Source organism: Benincasa hispida, chromosome 3 (assembly GCF_027475165.1).
Source record: "Benincasa hispida cultivar pf3 chromosome 3, pf3_genome.v1.1, whole genome shotgun sequence".
Classification (NCBI taxonomy): Eukaryota; Viridiplantae; Streptophyta; class Magnoliopsida; order Cucurbitales; family Cucurbitaceae; genus Benincasa; species Benincasa hispida.
The window spans coordinates 40,548,702-40,575,927 of NC_143480.1; the positions used below are offsets into that span (position 1 = coordinate 40,548,702).

The 27,226-nt window shown below is 31.1% G+C and overlaps 1 protein-coding gene and 1 long non-coding RNA gene across 2 annotated transcripts; both read left to right on the forward strand.

The window, feature by feature from the left end:
• The first annotated feature begins 668 nt into the window (after window positions 1-668).
• Window positions 669-4,258, forward strand: LOC150037266 (uncharacterized). Its single transcript, XR_016528227.1, has 2 exons — window positions 669-1,079; window positions 4,011-4,258. It is a non-coding gene; the product is annotated as an uncharacterized LOC150037266 (long non-coding RNA).
• A 13,070-nt stretch (window positions 4,259-17,328) lies between these two features.
• Window positions 17,329-20,393, forward strand: LOC150037267 (alkylated DNA repair protein ALKBH6 homolog). The gene is made up of 7 exons (XM_090312343.1): window positions 17,329-17,821; window positions 17,922-17,982; window positions 18,115-18,153; window positions 19,143-19,255; window positions 19,489-19,708; window positions 19,805-19,851; window positions 19,930-20,393. The coding sequence occupies exons 1-7, from the start codon at window positions 17,714-17,716 to the stop codon at window positions 20,086-20,088; spliced, it is 747 nt and encodes a 248-aa protein (XP_090168469.1). The 5' UTR covers window positions 17,329-17,713; the 3' UTR covers window positions 20,089-20,393.
• The last annotated feature ends 6,833 nt before the right edge of the window (window positions 20,394-27,226 follow it).

The following is a 27,226-nucleotide window of genomic DNA, read 5'->3' on the forward strand; positions in this document are numbered from 1 at the left end:
GTGGCACCTATGAAAGGTGTTCTGAGGTTTGGCAGGAAAGGGAAGCTGAGTCTGAGATTCATTGAGCATTTAGAGATCTTGGAGCGAATTGGCCCTATCGATTGGCGTTACCGCCGTCATTCTCTTCAATTCATAATGTTTTCCATGTTTTGATGTTGAGGAAGCACGTGACAGATCTGTCCCATGTAGTTGACTTCGAGCCATTACAGTTGAATGACAACTTGAGCTACAAGGAGAAGCCCGTAGAAATTTTCGCCATAGAGGTAAAGACTTTGCGCTGCAGGGAGATTGCATTTGTGAAAGTCCTAGAGTAGAACCACCAGTTTAAGGAGGCTCCCTGGGAGCAAGAGGATGAGATGAGAGTCCAGTACCCGGAGTTGTTTCAAGAGTAAACTTTCGAGGACAAAAGTTCTTTAAGGAAGGAAGAATGTAACATCCCGAATTTTGTCATAATGTAATTTCGGTATTTTGTAATATTCTAGATTATTGTTTAATTTTAAAAATTTAATTGGATTACGGAAATTTAATTACTGGTTAAGAGGTGTTTCAATTTAACGGTTTAATTAGGGAGAAATTTTGGAAATTAAACTTTTCATGACACATAATTTAATTTGAGATTAATGTTAAGAATTAATTTCAGATTGGAAAGGGAAGGGTTGCTTTTGGAGATTTGGGGGAAAAGTAATTTAATACAATGAAATGAAATAGAAAATAAATAAATAAAGTAAATGTTTTATTATATATTTTCTTCCTTTTATTTCCCTTTCCCCCTTTACTTCTTCCAGCCACCGAGACCTCCCCCCCGGAAATCTTCATCTTCTTTGACCTAACCACACCACCCAGCCTTCAGCCACCGCCCAGATCGAAAATCGAACGTCTGCCGCGTCACCCTAACCCCTCTCGACCGTGCCGCTTCCGTCGAAGCCAACACACCACTCCTCACGCCCCAGTCACAATCGTGTCGCCCCACGCCGGTGCCACTAGTCCAGCCATCGGTTGCTTCTCAGATCTTCTGGCACCCATCTGTTTTTGCCAATCGGTCACTGCTGCGTGAGTTTTTGCCGAAATTTTGGATTTAGGTAAGATCTATTTTTTGAAGTTTTAGGTAAAATATGGGATACCCATTATGTTTGGAATGAAATTTATTTTATATGAATTATATTTTTGGCTTTAGATTTAAGTCTGAAAAACTATTGAAGCAGTTGTCCAACAGGTTTGAGATCGTTTTCAACAAATATTTTGGTAAGATTTGTGGTTCCTATGCTTATTCTTGAACACCCACTTGGATCCGGGTAACTTGGTATGAAATTATCCCACATTTAGGGATTTATTAAAGGATTTTATTCACGTTAAAATAAAGTTAGGACTACTGATCATCTAGACTTAATCTTGAGGTAAGTAATCTTACTGCTGGAACTACCCACAGGCCAGGCACTAGATGTATGATAGCATGACTGATTGATATTATGAAAGAATGATAGTATGACAGACTGATAGTATGGTTGACCGATAATATAATTGATGTATATTTTTGTATGAGGATCTGAAAGATTAAATGCACATATAGACACTTGAATGCTAGCATGAAATGATATGTTATTCCATAAGATTGTATTTGATATGAGGATGATGAGATGTATGTACATGTATGTTTTAAAGCCATGTTATTGTTGGAACATACCATCACGCAGCGGAAGAGACAAGGATCCATAAGCACTCTAATTCATTAATTTTGATAGAAATGAAAGCATGTTTCACAAAAATAAATGGGTTTCGTGACATACCTTTGTAGAACTTCCTCAAAGTTTGAATTCCAGCTACAAATCTCCTCTGAATCTTGTTGTAGACCACACCAAAATCTTCTCTACTATTCTCTTGGTGCTCTAAATTGAGTTGTGGGACTCAAAATAAGCCTGAGTTAAGGGAATTTAGAGATAAACTCATTGCAGTAACCCAAAAATGAAGAACACCCTTCTTCTCACGAATTTTTCAGAAAAATTCTTTTAGTTGCTTTGCGTAAAAAACACTCTAATCTCTTCAATATATTGCAGACAATCATGCAAAGAGATTAGTTGTATGAGATACAGCTTATGCTTGGAGTTAATGAAGACTTGAAGATGGTGGGTTGTTAGTAAGCAACTTGAAGAAGTAATGGAAAAAGCCTATTTTCCATTTTGTGTTTTTCCTTCTTTTTCAATTTTTCAAATAATGATTTCATAAATCAATTCATTTAATAAAATTGAAGATATTATTAATTTTACAAAATTAATTTCATAAATTAAAATTCTTAATAAAATTAATAAATAATTATTTAAACAATTTAAATAATTCTAATTAATTTAATATCAAATATTAAATCAATTTTACACTATTCCATCTTCAAATATTAAATCATATTTAAATATTATTTCTCCAGTTTCGTTCAATTCTTAATTTGAACATTTCAAATTAACTTATCACGCTACTCTAAAGCTAATCCATTTACGAGCTAATAGAGGAACCTCGCGGACTTACAGATCATGGGCTCCAACAATCCGAGATTAATCGACTAAACTCATTAGATCGAATTAACCTCAATTCATTAACTAATGGGTGATTTCACTTAAGCCCATAACTAAACTCCCCTCACTGTAGATATATTATGTCCACTCAATATAAACATGATTAATAAGTTAACCCTTTACAGTTGTTCGTAATAACGACTGGGTTGAATCTTTGTTTTACCCTCAAAATTACCTCTTATTCCTCAAGTCCCACTGATCTCCTAATGAACAATTGATATGTGATCCAATCAACAAATCGAATCCTTCTCGGGCCAATGAGAGGGTGAGACCTTTTGTTCAAGATCTAGAATAAGCACTTAAAGGGAACAACCTCTCTACTAACCCTAACTGGGTAGGAGTGAACTTTATCTTGTACCCTATGTCCTCAGCTATTCATCCGGTCTTATCCTCAAAATGGGAGGCTTATTGAGCAGAGAAATTGGTATACTCTCATCGTTTGTAGATCAAAGAATAATCCCGAACAAACAGGAGTTCATAGTTAGCTCAGGATTAAGGTCAAGTTACCTAGGTCATCGCTTTGAAATAGTCAGTCTTAAACAGTAAACAACGTTATAAAGTAAAAGTGATTAGTTTTGTGGTCCGATCTTGTACAAAACTCTTTTGCACAGAATGCCCCCACTCTTCATGTCAAACATGAATGAATTAGGATCACTTCATTTGTAGCACTTTACAACTTTTTGTAACAACTACAGAGTAGGTCACATCCAATAATGTTACCAGAAGAAGGCACCCAACCTTATTCATATACTATAAATCATTTTGACTATTTACTCGAACCTGATCCACTTGTATGTCTCCACATAAAGTTCAAGTACTCGTGTAATAGTCAAGGGACTTTAGGTTTATTGGATTTCGAAAAAACAATATATTCAATAACAACTTACTGAATTTTTAGAATAAGTTCTATTATTTATGAACCACGAGTTTTAGGACATAAAACCCAACAGTTATGATGTTGTAATAGTAGTAGATCCTCACTGTTAGTTAGAAACCCACTAGAGGTTGTGTTTCCTTCGAGATTCACTAAAGGTGGTGTTATCCTTCGAGATTCACTAGAGGTTGTGTTTCCTTCGGGATTCACTATAGATGGTGTTATCCTTCGGGATTCACCAGAGGTTGTGTTTCCTTCAGAATTCACTAGAGGTGGTGTTATCCTTCGGGATTCACCAAAGGTTATGTTTCCTTCGGGATTCACTAGAGGTGGTGTTATCCTTCGGGATTCGCCAGAGGTTGAGAGTCTTATGAGACTTACTAGAGGTAGTGGGTATATCTAACTACAGTAGGATGAAAATCAGTTATTCATATATGAGTCTCATGAGAACTAGAGAAGTTTATATGTTCCACCATAGGTAGGCATCTAAAGGACATAAATGCCTAGCCTGACCCCAGTAATAGGGTTACTTACTGAGTATTTTATGCTCATCATTCCTCATGTTGTTGTTTCAGGTACGGGTAGAAATGCACCGACGATTGACAAACAAAATCTGTGATCGAGCCACTTGGATAGTTTAAATGCTTACACTCATATTTTAATATTTCTTTTATGTTTTAAATTTTATGTTTTGAGATTTAAGATTACTGTTTAAGTTTTGTTTTCAGACTTATTTGTTTCCATTTATGATTTATGGGTACCCTATCCTTTGATTTTAAAATATTTCAATTTAATACAAATCTTTTTAGTTACCTTATTTATTTAGTTTTTATTTCACTATAAAAAAAATTTCATTTTAACTTCCATGCATGCATGCGTTTAGTAACGACCTAGCTTGAGTTCTAGGGAGTCAGGTCATTACATTTATAAAACATTTGCAATTAATTGCAAGACCATTACTTATGAGAGCTAAGCTTCATTCATTTGTATGGGGACATGCTATTTTGCATGCAACGTCACTTATATGCATTAGGCCAGTAGCTTATCATAAGTACTCATCATTACAATTAGCTTATGGTCATGAGCCAAATATTTTTCATTTGAGAAATTTGGATGTGCAGTATATGTTCCAATTGCTCCACCATAACGCACTAAGATGGGTCCTCAAAGGAAGTTAGGAATATATGTTGCATATGATTCCCCATCAATTATTAAATATCTTGAGCCCCTGATAGGTGATGTATTTACTGCACGATTTGCTGATTGTCATTTTAATGAGACAAATTTTCCAATATTAGAGGGAGGAATTAAGAAGGTTGAAAAAGAAATTACATGGAATGCATCATTATTGTCTTATTTAAATCCCTGTACAGATCAATGTGAACTTGAAGTTCATAAAAGAATTCATTTGCAAAATATAGCAAATCAATTACCATATGCATTTATAGATGCAAAAAAAAAAAAATAATAATAATAACTAAGTCACATATACTAGCTGCAAATGTTCCATAAAAAATTGATATCCCAACATAACAAGTTGTCACTAATGAATTTGGAACACGCCAGAAGTGTGATAGACCAGTGAGTTCCAAAGATAAAAATCCTCGAAAACGAAAATAATTAATAATGAAAAGACTTGGTTGAGGATGTAAATTCTCATAAAGAAATCATCGACATGACTAGTGAGGAAGGTGAAATACCTAAAGATAATAATGAAATTTCAATAAACTATATCATGACAGGAAAAAGATGGAATCGAACTAATGTAAATATTGACAACATTTTTGCGTATAATGTTGCTCTTGATATTATATCTGAAAATGAGGATCATGAACCAAAATTTGTTGAAGAATGTCGACATAGAAAAAATTGGCTTTAGTGGAAAGAAGCAATTGAGGCATAATTAAACCCACTTTCAAAATGTCAGGTTTTTGACATGTAGTTCGAATACCAAAAGGTGTTAAACCTGTGGATACAAATTGGTATTTGTGAGGAAAAGAAATGAAAATAATGAGGTGACAAGATATAAAGCAAGACTAGTTGCACAAGGTTTTTCACAATGACCTGGTCTTGATTTTGAGGAGACGTATTCTCTGGCGGTGGATGCAATGACATTAAGATATTTAATTTGCTTGACTGTGTATAAAAGTCTGGATATGCATCTTATGAATGTAGTCACAACATATTTATATAGATCTCTTGATAATGATATCTATATGAGAATCCCAAAAAGATTTAAGGTGCCTAAAATATATACATCAAATTCCTATGAATGGTATTTAATAAAGTTACAGTGATCACTATATGGATTGAAACAATCGGGATGGATGTGATACAATCACCTGAGTGGATATTTATTGAAAGAAGGATATCAAAACAATCCAATATGTCCATTATTTTTGTAAAGAAATCACAATTAGGATTTGTTATTATAAGTGTATATATTGATGACTTGAATATAATTGGAACTCCTGAAGAGCTTTCAAAGGCAATAGAATGTCTTAAGAAAGAATTTTAGATGAAAGATCTCGGAAAAAATTTTTTTTGCCTTAGTTTGCAAATTGAGCATTTAACAGCTTAAATATTTATTCATTAGTCAACTTATACAGGAAAAAATTTGAAAATATTTTATATGGACAAAGCACATCCATTAAATTTCCAATAGAAGTCCATTCATTGGATATAAAGAAAGATATATTTCGACCTCGAGTGGTCCTGAAGTACCATATCTTAGTGCAATTGGTGCACTTATGTATCTTGCTAATAATAAAAAACCAAATATTGCATTTTCAGTAAATTTGCTAGCTAGATATAATACTTCTTCTACAAAAAGACATTGGAACAGAATTAAGCATATACCCCGTTATCTCCGAGGAACAATCGATATGGGTTTGTTTTATTCAAATAAATCAAATTTTGATCTAGTTGGTTATGCAGATTCTGGATATTTATCTAATCCACACAAAGCTAGATCTCAAACAGGTTATCTGTTCACATGTGGAGGAACTGCTATATCATGGCGATCGGTGAAACAAACTATAACGGCCACTTCTTCAAATCATGCTGAAATTCTTACGATTCACGAGGCTAGTCGAGAATGTGTATGACTAAGGTCAATGACTCAGCACATTCGTGAAACGTGTGACTTGCTTCTGATAAAAACCTTCCAACAATATTATACAAAGACAATATAGCTTGCATAGCCCAAATCAAAGAAGGATATATTAAAGGAGATAGAATAAAACATATTTCACCGAAGCTTTTCTACACTCATGATCTTGAAATAAAATGGTGACATCACTATACAACAAATTTGTTCAAAGGATAACTTGACAGACTTATTTACAAAGGCATTACCAATTGCAACTTTTGAAACATTGGTACACAATATTGGAATGCGGCGACTTAGAGATTTTAAGTAATGTTTTTATGAGGGGAAGTAAATATATTATATCATTTAGGAGTATGTATTATATTAAATATGTACTCTTTTTCCTTCACTATGGTTTTTTTCATTGGGTTTTTCCTAGTAAAGTTTTAACGAGGCATATTTCATATATGTATATAGGTATCTAAGGGGGAGTATTATAAATATTATAATAGAAAATAGATGCCTATTGATAAGTGTCTCAAAGGCCATGTATCCTCATTCATGTTGTCGCCATATAGTTATTCGTGCTTGATATCCACATCCTACTTGCCACTTTGCCTATAAATAGTGGCATTTGGTGGATCTTAAGAACACACCAACATCGGTGAGAATTCCACTTCCACCAATTTCCATATTATCCAATTTCATGATTTTGATTATTTTATGTTTTAGTTATTTTATTTTATAATTTTAGTTTTTATGTATTTATTATTATTATATTATATTTTTCATATCCATATTCTTGTTGTGTTTCTCAATTTTCATAACAATTTCTTGTTTCTTTTCTTTTACATAATAATATAATAAAGTATATAATATATATTAAAACAAATTAAATGTAAAACTACTACAAAGAGAGTTCACACTATTTAATATATTGTCGGCCCCAAACTAATTTTTTTTTAAAGTAACTAAATTTATCCTTCAAATTATTATTATAAACAAATTTGACATGCAACGTCAATCTCTCATTCTAGCTGATTTATCTCGGAGTTTATATAAATGTTGTCTGCTTACCTGAGTTTGTTCAATGACACCTGACGATCTTTGTAAATTTTTAATGATTACTTATTTATATCCCAAGGTACTATCAATATAGAGTTTTGTAAGTAACCATTTGTTTAAGGTTAGTTAATCTCGAGGATACTAACATTTCTTTTATAAATAAAATAAGACTTATAGGTTTTTATGGAATTCATTTCTTAATCTTTTTTTTTTTAAAAAAAAAAAAAAAAAAAACCCACCTTCATTTTTATTTCATATCAAAGAAAAAAAAATTTAAGAAAATATTGGAAAAGATTATTTTTTAAAAATTTGGTCTCTCAGACTGGATTTTTTAATATTGTTTTTTTTATTAAATTTATAATAAACATATAATAGTTTCAAATGTTATTAGGATAATATTATTATTTTCATATCCTCGCGTTCTCAAAATGTGAGTATCTTAAGCCCATTTGGTAACTATTTGGTTTTGAAAATTAAACTTATTTCATTCACATTTTTTATAATAATTTGTATCTTTCTTAATTACAGTAGTTGAATTCTTAGTCAAATTCTAAAAACAAAAACAATTTTTTGAAAGCTACTTTTTTTAATTCTCAAAATTTGACTTGATCTTTTAAATCATTAGTAGGAAGTAGATAATATAGGAATAAATTTGGAGATGGAATTAATTTCTATAAACATAATTTTCAAAAACAAAAATTCAAAACCAAAAACAAAATGGTTAAGTCTTAACTTTTCATATATTATCGCATAACCATCCTCACATTTTGAGAATGCGAGTATGTCTAAAAAGATTACAAAAAAAAACAATAATTTGAGGAAACCAGAATAACCAATTTTCAATTTAAAAACAAATTAGATTAGCTCAACCAATTTGATGAAAAGATGGAAATCTCTTTTTAAAACAAGACGTGCGAAGCTCTTTGGAATTTAATATAATTGAATAAATTTTACTAGGCTACCATTTCTAAGGTGATAACTTTAATTTAAATATTACTATTTTTCAAATATATTTATACTGATACAATAATGATTGGAATTTAATGTACTTGAACTATGAAATTGATAACATTGATAAGCAAAATATAATATGTTTGCAAAATAGATGTTTTGCATTTGAAAAAATCAATAAATTGTATACACAATCATACTTTGTACTCAATGAGTATCGGCTGTATGGTCGATTGCAAGTTGGCTGTCTACAATGGCAAAACAGATAGTTAAGCTTGTTATGAAATTGAAGAGCATAATGGGAATATGGATATAAAAATATAATACAATAATATTTTTATATAATAATAACAAATAAATAAAAACTAAAATTATAAAATAAAATAACTAAAACATAAAATAACCAAAATCATGAAATTGGATAATATTAAAATTAGTGGAATTTGATTTCTCACCAATATATGTGTGATTTTAAGATCAATCAAATGCCACTATTTTAGGAAAGTGACAAGTAGGATGTGGACTTACATGGATACCAAACATGAATAACTAAAAGACATATGAACAACATGAATGGTGACATACGGCCTTTGGAACATTAAGTAATGAGCATCTATTTTCTATTATAATATTCATATTACTCCCTCTTAGATGCTCACATATATATATATATATAATATGACTTGTTAAAACCTTACTAGGAAAAACCCTAGTGAAGGAAAAAGAATACATATTTCATATAATGCATACTCCTAAAAAAATACAATATATTTACTCCTCCTCATGAAAACATCACTTAAGATCTCTACGTCGCCGCATTCCAATATTGTGCACCAATTTTTTAAAAGTTGCGATTGATAATGTCTTTGTAAATAAATCTGTCAGGTTATCCTTTGAACAAATTTGTTGTAAAGTGAAGTCGTCATTTTCTTCAAGATCATGAGTGTAGAAAAGATTCGGTGAAATATGTTTTGTTCTATCTCCTTTAATATATCCTCCTTTGATTTGGGCTATGCAAGCTGTGTTGTCTTCGTATAATATTGTTGCAAGGTTTTTATTAGAAGACAAGTCATATGTTTCACGAATGTGCTGAGCCATTGACCTTAGCCATACACATTCTCGACTAGTCTCGTGAATTGTAAGAATTTCAGCATGATTTGAGGAAATGGCCATTATAGTTTGTTTCACCGATCGCCATGATATAGCAGTTCCTCCATATGTGAACAGATAACCTGTTTGAGATCTATCTTTGTGTGGATCAGATAAATATCCAGAATCTGCATAACCAACTAGATCAAAATTTGATTTATTTGAATAAAACAAACTCATATCAATTGTTCCTTGGAGATAACGGAGTATATGCTTAATTCTGTTTCAATGTCTTTTAGTAGGAGAAGAACTATATCTAGCTAATAAATTTAGTGAAAATGCAATATCTAGTATTGTATTATTAGTAAGATACATAAGTACACAAATTGTACTAAGATATAGTATTTCAGGACCAAGAAGTTCTTAATTATCTTCTCGAGGTCAAAATATATCTTTCTTTGTATCCAGTGAACAGACTTCCATTGGAATATTTAATGGATGTGCTTTGTCCATATAAAATCTTTTCAAATTTTTTCCTGTATAAGTTGACTGATGAATAAATATTCTATCTACTAGATCCTCAATTTGCAAACCAAGAAAAATTTTGTTTTTCCGAGATCTTTCATCTCAAATTCTTTCTTAAGATATTCTATTGCTTTGAAAGCTTTTCAGGAGTTCCAATTATATTCAAGTCATCAACATATACAGTTATAATAGCAAATTCTAATTATGATTTCTTTATAAAAACATACGGATATTTTGGATTATTTTGATATCCTTCTTTCAATAGATATCCACTTAGAGGATTGTACCACATCCGTCCTGATTGTTTCAATCCATATATCGATCTCTGTAACTTTATTAAATACCATTCCTGGGAATTTGATGTATATATTTCAGGTACCTTAAATCCTTCTAGGATTCTCATATAAATATCAACATCAAAAGATCCATAAAAATATGTCATGACTACATCAATAAGATACATATTCAGACTTTTATACACAGTCAAACCAATTAAATATCTTAATGTAATTGCATCCATCACCGGAGAATAAGTCTCCTCAAAATCAATACCAGGTCTTTGTGAAAAACCTTGTGCAACTAGTCTTGCTTTATATCTTATGACCTCATTATTTTCATTTATCTTCCTCAAAAATACCTCAACCAAGTCTTTTTCACTATTAATTATTTTTCATTTTTGAGGATTTTTATCTTTGGAATCCACTAGTCTACCACGCTTTTGGCGTATTCCAAACTCATTAGTGACAACTTGTTATGTTGGGATATCAATTTTTTATGGAACATTTGTAGTTGATATATGTGACTTAGTTACTTTCTTCGCATCTATAAATGCATCTTTTAATTGATTTGCTATATTTTAAAAATGAATTATTTTCTGAACTTCAAGTTCACATTGATCTGTACGGGAATCTAAATGAGACAATAATGATGTATTCCATGTAATTTCTTTTTTCAACTTCTTAATTCCTCCCCCTAATGTTGGAAAATTTGTCTCATTAAAATGACAATCAACAAATCATGCAGTAAATACATCACCCTTCAGGGGGCTCAAGATATTTAATAATTGATGGAGAATCATATCTAACACATATTCCTAACCTTCTTTGAGGACACATCTTAGTGCATTGTGATGGAGCAATTGGAACATATACTGCACATCAAAAAATTCTCAGATGGCAAATATTTGGCTCATGATCATAAGCTAATTTTAATGGTGAGTACTTATGATAAGCTACTGGCCTAATGCATACAAGTGACAATGCATGCAAAATAGCATGTCCCCATATAGATGAAGGAAGCTTAGCTCTCATAAGTAATGGTCTTGCAATTAATTACAAATGTTTTATAAATGATCCTGCTAAATCATTTTGTGTATGAACATGAGCTACAGGATGTTCAACACTTATTCCAATTGACATACAATAATTATCAAAAGCTTGGGATATAAATTCACCAGCATTATCAAAACGAATGTGTTAGGAATGTCCTAGAACTCACAGTTCGTAAATTATGTGTTAAACATTCTATTTATCAATAAAATATTATTGAGTATTTTATTCAAGAAAGTTGTTGATATTGTATTCTATTATGAAAATCTAATACATATATACATGGCTATAGTATGAATACTTTAACTTTATGTGGTGACATAAATAGGATCAAGTTAATAGTATATAGCCTAAATAGTCTATAAATATATGGATAAAATTGGGTATCTCATCTTAGTAACACTATTGGATGCGGCCCATTCTATATAGGTAATACAAATGATGTAATCCACAAATCATCTATGTAGAGACATGTGAGTGGGGGCATCCTCTGCAATGAGTTTGCATATAAATTGGACCACGAAATAGTCACTTTTCTTTATAACAACATTTACTGTTAAAACTGACTATTTCATATTAAAGTAACCTAGGATAACTTAATCTTAATCCTGAGCTAGTTATGAACTCCTGTTTATTTGGGATTATCCTTTTATCTGCATAGATGAGAGTAGTCCAACAGCACTACTCAATAAGTCTTTCATTTTGGGATAAGACCGAATAGATAGCTGAGGACATAGTCTTGCAAGATGGAATTCACTCCTACCCATTTTAGGATTAGCAGATAGGTTGTTCTCTTAAATGCTGATTCCAGGTCTTGCCTCAATCTTCTCATAATAGAGAGGGGCATGATTCATAAGTAGTATTATGAATCAATATTGTTCATTAGAGGGTCAGTAGGAACTTGGAATAAGATGTATTTACAAGGGTAAAATGGTAATTTTGATCCAACTGTAATTACGGATGACTTGTGAAGGATTGACTTATTGATTATGGTTTACATGGACATAAATATATCTACAGTGAGGAGAGTGCAACTATTGAGCTATAGTGGTGTGCCTTGGTAGTTAACGAATAGTAATTAATTAAATTAAAGAGTTTAACAAATTAATTACAAATCGTTGGAGCTCATGATCTGTAGGTTCATTAGGTCCCTCTACTCGCTCTTAAATTGGAATAACAGATTGAGTATTGATATATGAAATTAGGGTTATGAATTTGAAATGTTCAAATTCAATTTTAGGTTTTTCAATTGATTGTATATGATACAATTAAAAACATTTAATTTAATTGAAATTAAACGAAATTGGAAAATCAATTAATATTTAAATATGAAATTGATTTATATTGGTGAAATTGCTATTTTATTAATTTAATATTAAGATATTAATTAATATTATTTTAATTAAAAAGTTTAATTAAAATTTAAAAATTAAAATTAGTTTTATTTAAATTAATTATTTTTGAATTAATTATATAAAATTAATTTTAAAAAATAAAAGGAAACGATTTATTTAAAATCATGTTAGTGGATTTTTCCAATTTTTGGAAAAAATCCACTAACTTCATTTTATTGGATTCTCACCAAATTCCAATTGAATTATGTGATAATCACCAAATAGGTGGTGCTATCCATGCAGCCCTATTGGTTTGCATGATTTCTATCTATATATAGAAGTTCCATATAGAAGGATTTTTTTGTTGACCTGAGTTTACTTGCTGAAGTGAAAAATCTAAAAACCCTACTCAACCCTCACTAGTTCATCCTCAATTCAGCTTCATTTAAGTGTTTCCACTACACATTCCTTCTTGAGCATAGTGGAGAAGATCTTATATTACTACTTCATAATGGTCTTAATTGTATAATCAAGAAATTGTGCTCTTAACTTAATTATTTGAGCAAGTAATCTTGCAAATGCAAGATTTTGACTTGATAATAAGCACACATGTGACCATCTGTTGGATGCATCTATTATTACTATAAATATCTTAGCGCACTTCGTTACCATGATCCTTGTCAATGGCATAAAAAACTTGATGTATTTTTATTATGCGATGAAATGAATGCTAAATGTTGATTTATAACACACTGTTTTATCTAGTCGAACCAAGTGTAAATTCAGGTAGAGTCCTAGAGAGTCCAGGGTCGAACTCAGGGATTTCTTTAGCATTGAAAATTACTATTTCGATCTTGACGCGTCTAAATTACTAAATGAGTGATGAGTTGGTTTTATATTATTCTAACACTAAGGTTGGTTAAATGACAAATGCGATGGACAATACAATCTATGTGAGACAGTATGTATGAAGAATGTTAAATTCGAATGGATAGAAGTAGGGTTGAGAAGAATATTTACGAACATTTCTAAGTAAATGCATAAATCATGCGTTCAATCAGATCACTCCAAATTATAACCTACACCTTTCAGTGCACAGAGCCACAATATCCTATCTCTAGAATGCATGCGATGAGTGTTTATTGCAAGAGATATTTCTTTATTTCTAAAAGAGTTCTCTTATTGTTTTATGAAATCTAAACCCTTAGTTCCTCCAACCTAGGTTTATTCTACTCTAAATAATCTTTCAATTTGTTCAAGTATTCGATAAGCATACATAAAATAAGTTGAATGCATAACTTTATGTTTTTACTTAGTTCATGTTAGCTAAATGCTTCTCAACCCATAAGTGATTTAGTTGCAATGATGATAATAACAAGGATGGATAAATGATGAGCTAAATATGCATTCATATTGGTAAAAGATGTTTCTCAACGTTACACAGTACAAATACAACTAAAATAAATGAAAAATAGAGAAAGAAGGTCAAGTCGTGGTATGCAATCTCTTGCTTCCTCCGACTTCTCAATGACTACTTTACTTAAATTGTGTTGAAGACGATGCTCCTCTTCTGCTTCCAAGAAAAACCTAAGTTCTCACGTAAGGTTCACAAATGGTTCGAAAGAGAAGTAAAGATTTTGACAAAGTTTCTTCCAATTTCTTGGTTCTCTCATTCTCTTCCTTTTTTTCTTTTTTTTTTTTTCTTTTGCATGACATTCTTGTGGAGTATTTATAGGCGTCCAGAGGCAACTTTTTTTCCTCACTAATGATTGTGTTGATAAGGTATATTAAATACCATACCTTGATACGCCGCCTGCTAAGCGTCAAAAGTTCATTGGTTCTATTGTGAAGCTTTCTTATCAGCTACTAACTTCCCCGCCCGTGTCGCATCACTTTCCATCGCAAGAATCCACTGAATTGGTTAACTATGTGATCTCCATTTTGGTGTTAAGACATTCCATGTGATCGCATAAATAGGCTTTCTGCTCCAAAAAAAAACATAATTTATAGCTCTTTGTAAGCAAATAGGCTTTGTGTGTGTGTGATCACATGATGTTATTATCTCTATGAATTTTTCATTAAGCTATCACATTTCAATGCTTTTTCTTAATTGTTTTAGATAAAAGAGACAAAATAATTAGTATTTCTACAAGTTATCATCCTTATACTTAACTTTTGTTCATTTTGGTCCTAGAATATTAAAAAAAGTGATCATTTTTATTCTTTAAAAGTTAAGATAAAGAGACTAAAATGACAAATTTTAAAAGTATAAGGACCAAAATGAACCAAAGTTAAAAATATAGGAACCAAAATAAACAATGTGAAAGTACAAAGATCAAAATAAACCAAAATCAAAAGTATGAAGACTATAAAACTCCCTTAACACATATTCTTATTCACCTTAAATCACCTTAAATTGGTATGAAAGTGGAAGTTAGAACATAGTTGTAAGATGTTGCAAGATAAAAAAACAATACCTAAAAACACCAAAACCTTCCTAATATCTAATATATCCATATGAAACCACTTAAAACACCTTCCTAATATCTAATATATCCATATGAAACCACTTAAAACTTGTGGAGCAAAAGTTGTTTTTACAAAATAAAAGCAACCAATAACAAGATCCACAATATGCAAAGCAAAAGAAACCCAACTCCTCTATTTTGGAAGTTCAGATAAATTTACAAATAAGGAAACTTAGAAGCCGTAAAAAAAAAAAAATAGAAAAAAGGCTAAATTATCAAAAATACCCTTGAACTTTGTAAATTGCCATTGAAGTTTCAAAAATGCCCCTAAACTTCCAAAATGAGTTAAAAAAAAATCTTTATCATTACTTTTGGATGTAAACCGTTACAAAATTTTGTTTAAAAAATACATCTGAACTTTCAAAAGTTTCAAAAATACCTTTAAACTTAGAAAAAAGTTAAAAAAATATCATTCCTGTTATATGAACAGAAACCTTTACTATCGTCTTACCTCTCTATCTTTCATCTTTTTCTCCCCTCCGTTCTTCAATACACACTTATTCCCCTTTTTGTTAATTATTTGACACTTGTTTATATAGAAAAAAATAAAATTGTACACTTTAACTAAGGTATATGAACTATAATGAGAAGAAAGATAATAAATAAAGTACCACATGATTTTAGGACTTGCATATTCAAAATTGTACAATAGTAGTTATGTGTGTTAATAGTCAAATACTTTTGTTATTTGACTATTTATTGTTTTGGTATATTTCAAGAGGAGATTTTGATTTTGGAGTTTTGTGAAATTTTGTGGAATTTTTGTGTTTTAACATAAAATTTTGGTTGTTTGACAAAATTAGTGTAAGCTAAGAATTGGAAAATTAAGAGAAATATGAGAGTATCTATATGAAAAAAATGAGGACATCTAGATAATCTATTTTAAAATTGGTTTTTTTCGAACTTAAAGAACTTCAGACAAATTGATCACCATATTAATGGTAGGAGCATTTCTTTTACTTTTTATTTTAATTTTTAGAGTTATTTTTCTCACAAGGAATTAATTGTTTCTTTTCAAATAGTAATGACAGAGATATATTTAAAATTTTATTTAATTAAGGGTATTTTTGAAACTTTTGAGAGTTCATGAATATTTTTTAAACAAAACTTTAACCGTTTTCATCCAAGACTAACGACAAATAGAGATGTCCAATTTTCCATGGGAATGACGCCACGACCCGAACTGGGTGGGATTCCCCGATTAGGCAGGAAATTGTGGAGGGAGTGGGGAAAAAATTCTCCGTGAGCTAAATAGGGACAGGGATGGGGAATGCATTCCCCGTCCCTACCCCTATTAGCTTCTATATATTTATTTAGTACAATTATCTAATGTTATATTATTATTATTATTATTATTATAAAATATCATTTAAATTTCAAATTTGATTATTTATTGGGAAAGATAATGAATATGTTTAAATTTAGATTATATATGTGAATAATTTGATTTATATTTATTTTTTTATATTAAAAAAATTAATTAGCTTTTCTAGGCAAAAAAAATTGAGTAATTTATTTTTAAATTCAAATTGTCACGTAAAACTAATCATAATAAATAATTTACTGATAAAGTTAATTATTTAATTAAAATTTACTCACAATAATGATTTAAATTAATTGGTTTTTTTAAAAAAAGTAAGGGAGAAAAATTTCCGTGGGAAATCTGGGAAATTTCACGAGATGAGAAATGAAATGGGGAACGGGGACATGGATGAGGAATGACATCCCAGTCCTACCTGCCCCGTAGACATCTCTAACAACAAGTGTATTTTTTTAAAACTATTTTTAAAGTTCAAGGGTGTTTTAAAATTTTTGAAATTTTAGGAACATTTTTTTATCCAAAATATATAGTTTCGGTGCATTTTTATAATTAAAAAAACTCTAAAAAAATACAACAAAAGTCAGTCGAATCCAAATATCTCAAAGGTAAAAATTTTCTCCAATATATAAAGAGGACATTTGGACAAAGAGTTAGAATTTTAAAATAGGAATTGACTATGGTTAATTAAAGACTACATAATAATATTTATTGTAAGAAGAAATGATTATTATAATTTGGATAATCCTTGAGCAAATAGTCCCCAAATGTTTAAGTTCCTTACGATGACTGAAGTTTGAGTGTGAAGTAGCCACCGTCTGAAGCTCCGATCGTGGTCGCCGTTCGATGGAAGCGTGGGTTCACCGAGTAGCAGCAGTTGCGCGAGAGAGGGAAGTTCAATCGCAAGGCACAATATGATTTTTTAGGGTTTTTTTTTTAATTAAATCTAAAGAGCAATTTCATCCAGCTCCCACCCTTTCCCATAATTTCCATCTAGCTGTTCTTAGGGTTCTAAATCCTTCTGCAAATTGAGGTTTTGAATCATAGCCATGGAATCGGCCGAAGGGCTTAATAATTTCAAAGTGGGGCATCTTCCAACAGTGTTCTATATTCCCAACTTCATAACACACGACGATGAGACCCTGCTTCTAGATAATGTACCAAATTTCCTTATTGCTTTTCCTTCATTGCACATTTTTTTTCTATTTTTTTTTCCTTGTAATCGTTTGCTAAACTGGGTTAGTTTTCATTTGTTAGATTTATAAAGCGCCTGCGTCAAAATGGAAATCTTTGAAGAATAGGAGGCTGCAAAATTGGGGTATGTAAAAATTGGAGTAGCTATCCTATACGTTTTTGCTATTTTTTGAAGATCTGAATTCTTGAAAGATATGAGATTATCCTCTTTGTCTTACTAATTATACTGCTTTCCTTATCCATTGATTTCTTGCAGGTGGCATTGTACATGAAAAAGGTCTTCTCCCCCAAGAATGTAAGTTTGGAGGAAACTATGTTTAAAATTGAAATGTTCTTAGTTAATTTTTTATCTGATGTATAATATACTGGCTTCTGGAAATAAATGCAATCGAGTTTAAGCTTAATGCATTGAGATACACTTCTTATTAAATTGATTACGAAATTCTAGTGTGCTTTATTCATGATAAACTGGCTATATTCAAGGTAATAGTTCATTTTCTACCTTGTGGTGTGTGGCTTTTCCTTGACATTGTTTAAAATTGAAAGACAGCGAATGGGAGTAATTTGATTCACGAGAAATTAACTTCAAATGTATAGTATAAGGAAACGTATAGGTATACGATAGGTGAACAAATTTTGAAGGTTTGTAATGGCACTGTGGCTTTACTACCAAGTTTAACTTTTGTTTTTTTATTACAATGGGGAATTAATACTTTTTGGCTAGACTAGTTTAATTAATTCAATCTCATCGTGGGAATGACTGATAAGAGCTGGAAAGACTTTATACTGCCATCAAGCATGAAATTTGATATTAGCGTGGTTTTACAACCGTACTTGAATAAGATCTGTTCTATAGGTTGTACAATGGTGTCCTTGAGTTCTAAAATTTTGTTATTATCAGTACAGTATTCCTACTGATCTACATTGGCTAGCTCATATTTTCATACCCCTTATACAAAGCTTGGATATTTTACTACAAGGATTACTTAAGTAGGATATACAAGCATCCATATCATTTATCATTGTGATTGTACACCAGTCCCTTTGCAGGTTGCCAAAATTTGTTTCCATCAAGCCGCTTATCTTGCTTAATTTTTTTCTGTTTTCTGCCTAATTCTCCTCTATGGGTGGCACTCATCTTAATTTACAGCTTTACCTATAAGCTTCTTTATCTAAGAGAGTACAGTACCGGAGAATGGAGATTTGCCTCTCTGGATATTAGGTGAAAGTTGAACAAGTTCAATCAGTTAAATTGACAAATCTCTGGCTTCTGATGTTCTACAGTGCCTGTTTGGCTGACAAATATCACCAAGAAGATCTATCAAGAAACAAATCTATACCCTGCACCCATAAACCATGTTCTTATCAACGAATACCTTCACAATCAAGGCATAATGGTACGGATTGACGATTCCTCGTCTTTAGGGCATATCTTGTTTGTATTATAATCATATTCATTGCCATGATCCCCATCATAGATCTAATCTACATGTACATTGACATCCAATCTCCAATTGGAAAAAAATCTTTTATACATCAGTGTTATATTTTTCCATCATTCATTCAACTCCCAACTGTTAAACCAATTAGCAACATCTTAGAAACAGTTTTTGGTTCTTGTTCCGTGTAGCCGCACCAAGATGGCCCTGCTTACTTTCCTGTAGTAGCAATTCTATCTCTTGGTTCTCCTGTTGTTATGGACTTCACGCCCCATTCAAGGTTGAAATCATGTGCAGACCAGTTGACAGAAAACTTCGACGACAAAGATTCTAATGGAACAACTCACTGCCCTTTCTCTGTACTTCTAATGCCTCGTAGTTTGCTCATATTTAAGGATGAAGCTTATTCTGGTAAATCTTGCCCTTGATTTTGTCTTAGCCTTCTCTGTTTAGAGAAGTTTGTCAACTGTTTTTTTTTTTTTTTTGTTGCCTTAATATACTTGTCAGGTTACTTGCATGGTATCAATGACAACAGTCTTCAATGTTATGAACAGGTATGTTAACGACTAATAATTGGTTCTTAATATTCATCTCAGAATTGCAGTTTGTTTCTCATTTCTTTGCTCTCTCAGACAGTGAACAAAATTGAGGTTCAAAGCACGCTATTAGAAACAGAAAATCAGACAGTCAAAGTGAACCATGATCATAGTTCTTTCGAGAGAACAAATACTCGAGTTTCGTTGACATGTCGATTAGTACCAAAGGTTCACAAGCATTTGTTTAGGCATTGAACATTCCTTGAAGAAGTTTTTGGTTTGTACAGTATTAGAAGTTTTAAATAGTCTACTGGCTATCATATCATATGAGCATTAAAATGCATTGGTAATGGCTACAAAATAGAAAGGAAACTATACCCGACTAGGGATGGGTATGCTTAGAAAATTTAATAGAATAAATTCAGAGAATGTTGCCATACTCGTAGTAACGCAATGAACTTTCACTTGTTTCATTAATTTTGTTTTCTCACAGAATTTCTTGTAATTTGAATACTGTGCCACTGAGTTCATAGTTCTTGGAACCTTCATTTATTTTCCCCCTTTTGTTGGTTGAATTTGTTCAAACTTTAATTGCCAAAATATGTGTTGGCTGCTAATAATAATGATAAGTTTACAATGGTATAAATATAATATTTATGTCAAAGTGAGCTTGATTATTAGAATGTATTCCGTGCTAAGAGGACAAAGGTCTAATCTTCCACCCTACAATTATTATACTAAAAAATATAATATTTATATATTATCTTTATCATAAATATTCTAATCACCATGAGTTGATCTAATGGTTAATAAGGGGTCATGGAGATAGGATTTTTAATGAATTTAATCCGACAAGTGAATCAATTTGTGGTTGCATTGAGATGTGAGATGTGAATCATGTATTATATATTTATATCAGTTAATGAGTACACTAGTCTTTCATTTGAAGTAGGAAAAAACTTAGTTGTAGTTTAATTGAAAATCAGCACATGATTTTTTCTCTTTTTGGGTGTGCAGGGACCTACATATTGCTTTTGAATATCGACTTCAAACCTTCGTGCCATGTTTTCTTTGAAAAACGAGTGGAAACAACTAATCACTGCATATAACGCAAACCTGAACTACATGTACATGTACAGGTGAAAAAATAATAGATGTAGTGGAAGGGACAGAAAATAGAGGAATCCATAAAGGGGGAAAAGCAGTAGAAGAAGGAAAAAAAAAGAAGTTTTATTTTTATTTTTATTTATTTTTGTTTTATTAAAAAAAAAAAAAGAAAAAGAAAAGAGAAGTGGAAGAAAAAGAAAGGAAGGGAAGAATGAGTGGAAAGCAAGCAGAGAGAGAATAAGAAGAGGTAGAAGAGAGGCCAGAAGAATATTTGACAGAGAAGAAAACAGGCAGAAAAAGACACATGAATAACTGAGACGAGGAAAAAAGATTGGGATAGAGAATGAAATTAAAGGAAAAAGTGAATCCAAAACAAGTAACCTCTTCAACCTTCTCTTCGAAAAAAACAAACAAACAAAAAATCCAGATAAAGTGATGCTCAAACGAGTTACAATTAAGCCAGCTTTGTAATAAATCAATAATAATATAAAAAATAGGTCTAATTTTATTTGATTAGTTTCCATATATTTCATATTCGTATTTAGATGAAATATACATATTTACATATGAGTCCACTTTCAAATTTTATATAAAATACGTACTTAATTGACAAGTGGAAGATAATCAATCCAATTTATTAGACATGCTAGGTGATATCATTATCATCACAGAGAATGTGACGTTTACACTATGAGATTTATGAATAAGTCATTTCTTTATTATGGTTACCATTACTTTTATCATTAAGATCAAATGGTAATAATATATTCATAATTCCAAGTGAACATGATAAAAAGCAATCTAATTATTTACGATTATGACCCATTACAATTCATAAGGATTTCTCTCACTTATGGATTTGAAATATGAAAAATATCCAATAAGTAAAAATCAATATTAATTGACTACCTATTCTGATATCATCTTAAATCACATGTTGATTGAAAAACATAAATGGATGAGTAGAGATAAATTTAATTATATATTATCTGGGAAAATTCTACGTATGCCCTTGATTATCATTGACCAAGCGGTGGACCCTCGCTACTTAAACTAAAATTCTCTTTTGGAAAAATACTACTTAAACCTTAATTTTATTTTTAACCATAAATTAAAAATTTCCTACCATATCAAACATGTACTACCAAATTAAATGCTTACTAAACTTTAGAGAGCAGCACAACTCCAAAATTGTATATACACTAAACTTGTAATTAACAAAAAGGAAAAAAATCGCTCTGTATTGAAATTTACTAAATTGGTGGAGATGCTCCATGTGCATTCCAAAATTAATAAATGAAATTCAGTAAACTAATCCACAACAAGAGAGAGAGACAAACGCGATTCCGAAAGAATATATAATCTATAAATATTTTGAATCTATTTCATCTTTAGCAAACAAACAATAAAATGTTCAATGACCTACACGACCACACTCATAATTAAGATCATCCAAAGAAGAAAGAGAATATCAGAAGTGAAGAGAGAGAACGAACATAGCGATTCTCGAGCCACCAGATCTCTGAATCTTCCTTCAATGGGAAACTTTCTATTACACAGAAATCGACTTCCATTAAAACCGATGGATCTTCTGAAATCGAAACTTCAAAATTCTAGGTTTCAGGAAGTGAAATAGAAAACAGGATGGAGAATGAGGTGGAGTAGCATGATGCAAGTGAAGGAGAAGGAAAGGAAAAGTAATCCGTACACAATTTGTGAAGCCATGGTCGAGAAATTCTGCAGTTCGATCGGAGGATCTCTGTTTGATGATCGCAGATCTCGGATTCAGAGTGAGAGGGAGACTGAGAGAGAGGATAAGAAACCAATTTTGCAGGAAGGGTTTGGGATATTTTCATTTGTTTATTATTATTATAGCAATCGGCAAAACGAACGTGTCGAAGTTCAAGCACTGAGTTTGCCACGTGGCCGCATAACGGAATTCTTTAAAATATAATCTTAAAACAAATATTAAAACTAATTTCATTTTCAAAATTTGAAATTTAAAATATTTGATATTTTCTTTAATTTAATTTATTTTTAAAAATTTGAACTTTTAGCGAGGATTCTAATTCTAATTCTAATTCTAATTCTAATTTTTATTTGAAGTTCTAATTTTAATTTTAATATAGATCAAGATTAAACAAATTGCCCTAAAAAGCAAATTCTTTGTCCCAAACTAATTAATGATTTTTGTTTAATTGTTGTAGGTTACACTTTTAGTATTGTTATCAGTTTTTGTAAGTTGCACTATAATATTGTTATAAATTCTTATAGGTTAAAAATTAAAATTTTTATTATGACAATTTTGTATGAGAAATGAAAAAAAAAAAACAACCAACCATAATATCGTAATTGTTGTGAATTTGAGGAGTATAATGAAAACACGAATATCAATGAAATATAATATTAATATAATATAATAATAAAATAAGTTAAACATAATATATACATAAACAAAATAAAATAAATTAATAAAATATAAAATAAGAGATTTCTCTAAGTTCTCTACTTTTTCCAAATTTTTATGGAATTTGCCCAATGTGTGTCTGTCAAATCTACCAAATGCCACTATTTATAGGTAATTTGACAAGCAGGCAGATTACATGGACACTAATAATGTATAATGTTGAGACACATGAAGAACACTTTGGAAGATGAGGGCATGACATATGGTCAATGGACACTAAGCATGAGCATCTAATAGACATCTATTATGATAATATTTATAGTATTCCCCTTTAGATGCCCATTATTTATATGAAATATGTCGCGTTAAAATCTTACTAGGGAAAAGGCCAAGGAAAAAAAATCTTAGTGAAGGGAAAAGCGTACATATTTCATATAATTTATACTTCTAAAAAGTATATTTATTCCCTCGCATGGAAACATCACTTGAAAACTCTTGAGTCGTCGCATTCCAATGTTGTGCACCAGTTTTTCAAAGATTGCGGTTGATAATACCTTTGTAAATAAGTCTGCCAGGTTATTTTTTGGACAAATTTGTTGTACATTGATGTCGCCATTTTCTTCAAGATTGTGAGTGTAAAAAAGCTTCGGTGAAATATGTTTAATTCTGCTTCGGTGAAATATGTTTAATTCTATCTCCTTTAATATATCCTCCTTTGATTTGGGATGTGCATGTTGTGTTGTCTTCGTACAATATCGTTGGAAGATTTTTATTAGAAGACAAACCACATGTTCCACGAATGTGCTGAGTCGTTGATTTTAGCCATACACATTCTCGACTAGCCTTGCGAATTGCAAACATTTCAACATGATTTGAGAAAGTAATCATTATGGTTTGCTTCACTGACCGCCACGATATAGCAGTTCCTCCACATATGAATAGATAACCTGTTTGAGATCTTATTTTGTATGAATAAGCTAAATATCTAGAATCTTCATAATCAACCACATCAAAATTCGATATATTTGAATAAAACAAACCCATATCAATCGGTCTATAAGTATATGGATAGGTTTGAGTACTTTATCCTGGGGACACTATGGATGTGGTCCCCTTTATATATTGATACAAATGATGTGATCCCAAAGTCATTTATGTGGAGACATGCGAGTGGGAGCATCTTATGCAAAAGATGTTTGCATATGACCGGACCATGAAATAGTCACTTTTCTTTATAACGGCCGTTTACTTTTAAAATTGACTATTTCAATTCGATGACCTAAGGTAGTTCAATCTCAATCCTGAGCTAACTATGAACTCTTGTTTATTCAGGATTATTCTTTAATATGCATGGGTGAGAATGGCTCAACATCGCTGCTGATAAGCCTCCTATTTTAGGGGTAAGACCAGATAGATAGCTAGAGACATAGTACGAAATTCACTCCTACCCATTTTAGGGTTAGAAGATAGGTTGTTCCCTTAAATACTGACTCTTGGTCTTGAACAAAGAGGCCTCACCCTATGGCTAAGAGGGACTCGGTTTATTGGTAGGACCATAAACCAATTGTTCATTAGAGGATTAGTGAAGACTTAAGGAGAAAAATGTATTATAGAGGTAAAATGGTAATTTTGACCTAATTGTAAATACAAACAATCTGTGAAAGATTGACTTACTGATTATGGTTAAATCAAATAGACAGAAATATATCTACAGTAAGGAGAGTACAATTATTGAGGTATAGTGGAGCATCTCGGTAGTTAACGAATATTAATTAATTTGGTTTAAAGAATTTATCCAATTAATCTCAAATCATTGGAGTTCATGATCTGTAGATCCATTAGGTCTCTCTACTAGCTCGTAAAAAGATTAAACTGAGAATTTGAAATGTTCAAATTCGATTTAAAGTTTAGATTATTATATTCGATAAACTTATCATTTTAAATGGATTTAGAGAGTTGAAAATATTTAAATTTGATTTAAATATTAATTACATGAATAGGGATTCATGTTTAGATTAAGTGTGTTATTAATTTAATATTTGATATTGAATTATTTAAATTATTTAAATAGTTAATTAATTAATTAATTAATTAATTTAAAATTAATTTTATGATAAATTTGAAGCAACTCGTTTTTAAAGAGATTCATGAGCAGAAGCGGATCATCCAAATTCTATTTAGATTGAAAATGTGAATTTACAGTAAACATATAAATTATGCATTTTAAGTAAAATTACAACATGCTTTTAAATAAGAATAGGATTCAAGAGATTATACCTTTGAAGAACGTTTCTTCGCGTAAACCCCTCTCAAACAATCACGAACTTGAACATAGCAGCAAACTTGAAGACTTTCTTCAAGAACTTCACGAACCAAAACGAGACACAACCACCAGGAACCTTCGGTATGCTCGGTGTGAAAACTCAGAAGTTGTGGGCTCTGACTATTTTTGTAAGGAGGGATTTTGAGTTTGGAGGAGGAAAAAGATTGAAGAAGACACTATCGTATAGAAAGCTTCTCGATCGTGTAGCCAAAAATGCCTATCATATAGACTTGTGTATTGTGTAGACTTTTTTTTTTTTTTGGAAAAAATAGAAACTAATTTTCTTTATCCCATTTGTCATAAAAACTACTTAACCACCCACTAAGGTGGTTGGAGAGAAAAAAAAGGATTATTATTCAAAATAATAAATAATATAAATAAATATGGTAACCACCTTATCATATTATATTTATAACTTATAGTTTTAATATTGCATCATATACAATATATACTATAGTTCTTTTTCTCTATTTTATGACATTTAATATAAATCACATTTATATTAAAATTAACAACTATGAATCTCAAACATAGAAAATATATTTGAATCTCATTCAAATATTTATTTCTTCTAATTAAACTATAATATATCAAATACATCATGACAATTATATCATATATAATCGAATCAATTTAATTATATCATATATAATTAAATTCCCTCTTATTAATTTGAACAATTCAAATTAACCCAAAAACTGATTCTAAACTAAATTCTTTTGAGCTACCAAGGGGACCTTATGGACCTATAGCTTAAAGCTCTAACGATACATGAATAATTAATTAAACTCTTTAATTACATTATGCACCATCCGTTAACTATCGGGCACTCCACTAAAGACCGATAACTATACTCTTCACACTATAGATATATTTTTGTGTCCATTGGATATAACCAATCAACAGTACGATGACACTGAAGAAGCTCTATTTACAGAGAACCTTTGAGCGGAAGCGGATCGTCCAAATCCCATTTCGATTGAACGCATACATTTACAGTTAATAGAATAGATTATACATAGGGTGCAAGACGAAATTCATATTTACCCGTTTTAGGGATAGTAGAGAGGTTGTTATGTTAAGTACTAAATCCAAGTCATGAACAAGGGACCCCATCCTCTCATTGTCCCGAGAGGGACTCGGTTTAGTGATTGGATCACAAACCAATTGTTCATTAGAGGATCAATGGAACTTAAGAAGCAAGATGTAATTTCGGGGGTAAAATAGCATTTGACCCAACCGTTATTACGAACAACCTGAAGGATCGACTTACTGGTTATGGTTAAATCAAGTGGACATAAATATATCTACAGTGAGGAGAATGCAACTGCTGAGCTATAGTGGTGTGTCTCGGTAGTTAACGAATGTTGATTAATTCAGTTTAAAGAGTTTAACCAATTAATCTCAAATCGTTAAAGCTCATGATCTGTAGATCCATAAGATCCCTCTACTAGCTCGTAAATCTTGGATTAGTATATTGAGTGAATTTGAAGCATTCAAATTCATTTGAAATGTTCAAATCTTAAATTAAGATTTGACTTTTAATTGTTCAATTT

Excerpts from the sequence above, each read along its gene's own strand:
- LOC150037267 (XM_090312343.1), top strand. The coding sequence starts at position 17,714 with ATGGAATCGGCCGAAGGGCTTAATAATTTCAAAGTGGGGCATCTTCCA. Across the intron at positions 19,256-19,488 it reads TTCACAATCAAGGCATAATG|CCGCACCAAGATGGCCCTGC; the intron begins GTACGGATTGAC and ends TGTTCCGTGTAG. Across the intron at positions 19,709-19,804 it reads TAAGGATGAAGCTTATTCTG|GTTACTTGCATGGTATCAAT; the intron begins GTAAATCTTGCC and ends TATACTTGTCAG.